Genomic DNA, 6608 nt, shown 5'->3' with positions numbered 1-6608 from the left:
GCATCCCGAGCCCGGCCCGGCCCCGCATCCCCAGCCCGGCCCGGCCCCGCATCCCCAGCCCGGCCCGGCCCCGCATCCCCAGCCCGGCCCAGCACCGCATCCTAAGCCCGGCCCGGCACCGCAGCCCCAGCCCGTCCCAGCACCGTCTCACAGCTTCCCCACTGCCTTGGTGTTACGTGAGACGGAGAAAACACAACAACATCATCATCACGACTTAAGAAACGCCGTGCAAGGAGGATCTGTACCCCGCAATGCCCTAGGAAGGCCCCCGGGCTGCACACGCAGCAGAGCACAGGGTGATGCTGCACCGGGAAGCTCCGGGGCTGGGCAGGATGCAGCCTGTACCCTTGTGCTCCCCGAGCCCTCCCATTTCACAGCCTGGCTGTTCTCAAGGGTAAAAAGAAACCTAAGCAACCTGTTTACCAAACACTGCCTTCTCCATCAGTGCAGGTGCCCCTCCTGAGCTCACCCAAGGCACAGCTTTGCCTACCTGGGCATTCCAGCCTGGCAGTTGTTTCATCAATTTTCAAATGCATGTCACACTGGAATTTGGATTTTTTCATATATATATATATTTAAATCTTCAATCAATGTAAGAGAGAAGCATATAAACTTTATATCTCTATTGGCACATTTTCATGGCAGTTTCAATAAAGCTATTTTAATCTCAGGTGTTGGATGTAAATACTATATTGGAGCTTCTCTAACTCTATAGCCTTCTTTTGGCTTATACAACCTCCAGTTATAAAATACAGCCCTTTCTTGAACAAAAGCCAAGATCTTAGAAAGGATCAAAGAATAAAAAGCAGAAATTAATTTGCCAGGAGATTGATTTTTTTTTTTTTTATGTCACACATATAAAATTGTCTCAAACCTCAACCCTTTTTTATCACCATCGTTGCTGCAGCATCACAGTTTCCACAGGGGTGGGATGAGGGCAGTATCCCAGTGCTGCATCCACCAGAACAGGGTGGGAATTTTCCTCTCTGAAATGTGAAGTTGGTTCCTCTCAGCCATCCAGACCAGGGAGACAGGCTGAGCTTTTATAACACAGGTCACTGCACCAGGAGAAGCTGCCCATGAGCCAACATTGCTTCTTACTGAAGCTGAATTATGTTTATCTATTCTGAAAACAAAGTCTCAGAGGGATGTGCTGGAACACAGACCAAATCCCTGCTAAGCCCACAGTTTCAACATGTGTCAACAGCAACAGCCAAGTCAAGATTTGTCACTGCAGTAGGAGGTGGTCTCACTCTGGAGACTATGACAGGATGAAAGAAAGATTATTCTTAACAAAGATGTATCTTCAGGGCATCCACACACATTTTTAGGGTAGTATGAGCCCCTCATGGTGCTCACCTTTCTTGGAGGAGCAATCACTGCAGCACATGGTATTTGAGGGAAGAAAAATGAATCCCAAAAAGTCTTGGTGAGACAGGGATCTGCTTCCTTGCCAACCCTGACCTGTAGGGTGATTTCAGGGTCTGTGGAAGTTGGTCCTGACCCTCTGTGTGCCACAAGTTCAGTAACCTACACGTGTCGCTCCCTCACGTGAAGGGAAAAACACTCCCTTGAGAAAAAAAGTGACTCTGTTACTCAGAAAGTGCTCCCAACCCTTGGGCTCAGGTGGGGCAGGAGAAGCCCATCTGTGCTGAGCCAAGTCTGTTATAAGAGTGCAAAGTCCCAAGAAACTCAAGAGAGATGATGCTGTAAGCATTGCAACACAGCAAAAAGCTCCCAGCTAATCCACTGTCCAAGACCACAGTGTTTCCAGCCAGTGGATGAGCAGGTCCATGAAATGAAGGCTGGGATGGGCAGGAGAAGAGTCTAAACAAACAGTGTGTGGGGACCTGGGAGCGCAGAGGGACATGATGTAACATGTCACCCTGAAGCTCATCACAAAGCCTTATCTGGCCCAGGTCTGTCTGGTATCAGCCCTTCACTGCAACATTTCTGTAAGGGAAGATGAAGTCCTACCTCCAAGACAAGTTCCTTTTGCTCCACTTGGTGACAGCCTGTGTGTGTCTCCTCCTCCTGGCCGGCGCGGTGGCCAAGTCGGGCAGCGAGCAGCGAGGGGTCTTCATCAGCTCCAGTGTGGCTTCATCTAGGGTTAGAAAACAGTCATAGAAATCAGAGGGATGCTGGGTTAGGAAATACCAAGGGGAGCTGGGGGAAGGGAAGGGCAGAGGGTGCAGCAACAGAGTGAAAGCCAGCCCCTGGGAGCTGCTGGGCCATGATCCCAGCCCCAACATCCTCCTCAAGGCACCCAGCCCCATCCATAGCACAGCTGCACCCACCAAGGGCAGCAAGTCCTGCTGGAAGCCCATTTCTTCAATACACCCACCAGCAGGGGCTGCTGGGAGGTCAGGGGAGATGAGACCCCCCCCCCGGGCAGGGGGTTGGGCACCAGCTCAGCTGGTAGCAACACTGGGTGGTTTTATGGATTGCAGAGGAAAATGCAGCAGGTTACCTTGTGTGTGACACTTGACACATCCCCAAAGCATGTGTAGAAAAACCACCTGTAGCCAGCTTTGAGTATATTCTAGACTAAACATTTTCTATTATTTTGCTTTATTCTCTCTTGCTGAATTTCCCATTATTTCCCTGGCAGAGCAAAGGATATGTATGTAAATAAACTATAAGCTGTATCTCTGTTCAGCTAGGAGATTATTTGGAAAATGTTCCTTCTCATTTATTTTCAAAACTGAATGAAAACTTCTAGCTCCTGTTCTTTTCTGCTGCAAGGCAGACAAGCTGTCTGTTCACCCATTTCCCATGCTGGCTTTACCTCTTTACTGAAAAACTTGTTTTCAAATGCCAACACTTGTCCATGACAAACCCAGGGCAGCCCCCCCAGGTCAAACACCCTTTCTAAAAGTGAAGATACAAATGCATTCAAAGAGCCACCCTCACTCCTGGGACTCCTTCAGCTTGTGATGAGGTGGGAGAGAAATAATTGCACTTGCTCAATTGAGTGTGGAGAGGGAAAGCCTAGTGATGGGATGTGGCCAGGAGCTGCTCGGGTGGCAGCTGCTGTGGGGGACCAGTGAAGGGCTGCTGGGGGCACTGGGGTGTACAGAGACAAGGCTGCTAATTAGCAGGTCCTCGTTAATTCTGCCCCGAGCAGCGGAAGCAAGCTGGAGAGCAGACAGATGCCCTTCCAAGGGCTGGGATAATGCTGGCTTTCTCCTGCCCTCAATGAGGACATTGAGAGGAACAACCCTGGCCATGCTGGGGACACGTGTCCCTTCAGCCTGGCCTTGGGCTGCTCCCTCCCAGCTGTCCTGGGCTGGCTGGGGGTGCCTGGAGCTGTTGCAGCTCAGCAAGAGCCAAGAGACCCCCACCCCCCCCTCCAAGCCCAGGCACCTCGTGGCTCTGTGTCATGGGAAGGAGCAAGCAGCACTGGGGTGATGTGACACCATCCTCCTCCCTCCTCTAGCTGTGAAGAAACCAGAATATCTACATATACAAATTATGAGGCTTAATCAGGATTTTTGTTCAACTCAAGCGGTGCTGTAATTAAGGTTCTGCAACAGTCAACCTACCAGCCTTAGTTTCTGTTTTTGTTTTGTAGGGTTTTATTTTTCCCTCTGTTTTTCTTCTTTGAACGCACCAAGAGCTATTTTAAGCACAGGAGGAACCCCAAGGGTGTGTGGGTCTGGTAAAATAATTGCTTGCCTCAGGTTCTTGAAAGCAGAATGCAACAAAGCACCTGAGCCATGTAATTATTCTTACAGCTGCAAACTGGGCCATATGCTACACCCACGTGAGCTTTTCCTGGAGATGATGCTACTCCACAACTCAGTACTGAGTCCTCCCTCTCCTTCCTGGACCTGCAAGGTGCTGTCCCTGCATCCCTGTGCACTGCAGTGAGGAGGGATCAGCAGCCACTGACCCAGGACGCCCGTTGCCTCCAGCCCCCCGAACTGCTGCATGGCTGTGATGGCCTTGGTGAGCTCCTCCTGGGTCTGCAGCTGTCCTGTGACAGGATCTGGAGGAGGCAGGTATCCAAATTTTGTCAGCCAGTCCTGTGAAACAAGGAGAAGATAGGGGGGATAAGAAACAGGAAGGAAGGAAATAGATGTACACAGAGAAACCTGCTCCAAAGGTCCGTCTGTTCCTCTTGGAAATCCTTGTCCCATTTACATATTTATGCCCAACTTGACTCTTCATTACTTCAGGATTTGGATTTGAAACAAACCCAACCATAAAGTCCCCAACCCTACTCCACTCCATGCAGTTATTCAAGACCAGGGGTGGATGACCTCAGTGCTGGCAAAAACCCAGGCCCTTTGGAGAAAAATCACAATGGAGACACAACGTGCCAAGCTGCTTCCCTGGTGGCCACTGTGGGACCTCAGTTTTGTCCCTTCCCACCAGATCCCAGGCAACACAGGTGCCATAGCTGCAAAGTCTTGCAGTCTTCAGTCCAGGAACTGAAATGCTCTCCTTGGGAGACCTGGTGGTTTCCCACTGGTGCCATCACCCCCAAGACACGTCAGGGAGGGGTATGGGGACAGGGAACAGAGGAAAACCCTTTGACTGACTTCCCCTAAAATTTGGCCAACACCAAAGTGTTGTTCCTTGTGACTGATGGCCCTTGTCATTTAGAAAAAGGAAAAAAAAGACACAAATGGATTAAAAAAAAAAAAAGTTGTTCCTTGTGACTGAGGGCCCTTGTCATTTAAAAAAAGGAAAAAAAAGACACAAATGGGTTAAAAAAAAAAAAAAAGCACTGTAAGAAAATCCCACTGAGGATGGTGTCAGGTCTCTTAACTTCAGAGGCTGTATTGGCAGAGTTGCACTCATCCCAGCAGCACCAGAAGTGCCAGGACTGGCTTAATGGTGAAGCCAAAACCCCAGTCACCTGCAGCTCCTGAGGACTGACTGATTTCTGAAGAGAAATAAATGGCTTTTCTCTTTGTGGCCTCCTCTCCAACATTTCCACATGCCCTGGTTTAACCACGTCCCTGTCAGTTGCCTCGACAGCCTCTAGAGCCAGGCACGGGTGGGGGGACCTGTGAAACACCCACATCTCCCTCTTTGCCAAAGCCTGAGCAAGCACAGCCAGCACCAGCCACCCCCCCAGCACAGGTGCCTCCTTCAAACCAAGACTACCATTGGGCAGGAATTTATCTTGCCAAGGACAATGCATCTTTATGAACATCTTCCTCTTTCCAGCCAAACCCGGTGAAAAAAACCATCTCCATAAACCTCCTTCTTGCAACAACTTTTTCAAACGTCTGGTGAATTATTTTTCTAAATCCTTTCTTACCTTCCCTCTTGCTCCCTCCTGCTCTCAGGAGAAAGATCAACAAAGAATAATAATCCAGCATGCAAGGAATGCCAGAAACACCTACTCTTTATTTTCTTTATCTGTACCTAAGGGACACTGATCTATTGAGCCTCTTGGAGCCTGGTATTGATCTAGACCCCAGTGCAGTCAATACTGCTCAGATGTATCCCAGTCAGAGCAGTGCCAGGGGTTGGTACCTGCTTATCACCACCACCTGAACATCTCACAACTCAGTGTCATTTGCAGCAGCCCCTTCAAATGCCACAGCACCCCCAGACCCTCTCTGGCAAGCCCAAACAAACAACTTCCCACTCACAGAGCTTTACAAACACATCTCCCCACACTTGGTGTGGCTCTCCATTGGGGAACGTGGTCTCCCATGCTGGGTTTCTCACCATAGTTACCTTCCCTCCTCACCCTCCTTCATGGCTGCCCTATTGTAGCAGGGGGCAGTGTTAGCCACAGAAAGCAGTTTGTCTGGCCATTTCTTGATGCTTCATGCCACCACCTTACTAGGAGCACATTAGCAATGTCCCAGTCCTCCCTTATCATCAGGCTGAAGGCCAGGCCAAGCACTCTCTCCTCCTCTACCTGCTCCAAGTTGTCCCTTTGCCAAGCAAAAGCATTTGAGACAGAAATTTGAGATACAATTTGCCTTTGATTGGTCGTGAGGAATGAGCTGTGACATGGAGCTCAGCAGCCAGCCCATCAGCTGATGAGGATGGTGGGGTTTAATTTGCTTTCTTCCTTGGCCATGGAGACAGTGTCATTTATTCTCTAATGACAGTGGAGCCAACACTGCACCAGAGATGTACATAACTCAGCTTTGCTCAGGTCCTCCTGGAGAGGGAGGTAGTAACAAAACACCAGGGAAAGCAAAGGCACAGTTAAGTCCAGCAAAGGTCCTGTTGCTCTGGCCAGGTTGAGATCTTCTCTCTTTCTTAACTCAAAGGGACAGAGAGGGTACAAACACAACTGGGCATCCCAAGCAAGTGGGGGGTCCCTAAAGAAAAGATAGAAGAAATGGGCAGATATCACAAGCCACATCTGACCTTCCAAGCACTGACTTTCCTGCATGTGATTCTTCATGTAGAGCATCATGTTTCTCATGACTTACTCAGGTTCTTCATAATTTTATGGTCCTCTGAGAGCAATTTCATTTGTCTCTTCCACTGTGTGGGTTCTGGCCTGTTTCCTCTCTCCTCATAAGCAAAGCTGATCCATAATATTGAACTTTCACATTCCACCTTTGCTGTGGCAGAAAATTTCATTAGGGAAAATGCAGCTGAGTTTGAAGATGAGAAAGATCAGC

At 49.3% G+C, this 6608-nt stretch overlaps 1 protein-coding gene across 1 annotated transcript in view; it reads right to left on the bottom strand.

The window, feature by feature from the left end:
• Window positions 1–5035, bottom strand: part of MMP17 (matrix metallopeptidase 17 (membrane-inserted)) — a 22614-nt gene extending 17579 nt beyond the window's left edge. The window contains exons 1-3 of the mRNA XM_009997689.1: window positions 4868–5035; window positions 3896–4028; window positions 1978–2104 (exon numbers count right to left, since the gene is read on the bottom strand). Of these exons, the coding sequence (XP_009995991.1) occupies window positions 1978–2104; window positions 3896–4028; window positions 4868–5035 (428 nt within the window). The remainder of the gene's footprint in view (window positions 1–1977; window positions 2105–3895; window positions 4029–4867) is intronic.
• Window positions 5036–6608: the final 1573 nt, after the last annotated feature.

The sequence above is a fragment of the Chaetura pelagica genome, unplaced genomic scaffold (genome assembly GCF_000747805.2).
Source record: "Chaetura pelagica isolate M959 unplaced genomic scaffold, ChaPel_1.0 scaffold45, whole genome shotgun sequence".
In the NCBI taxonomy this organism is placed as follows: Eukaryota; Metazoa; Chordata; class Aves; order Apodiformes; family Apodidae; genus Chaetura; species Chaetura pelagica.
This window is presented reverse-complemented; position numbering and strand designations above follow the sequence as displayed.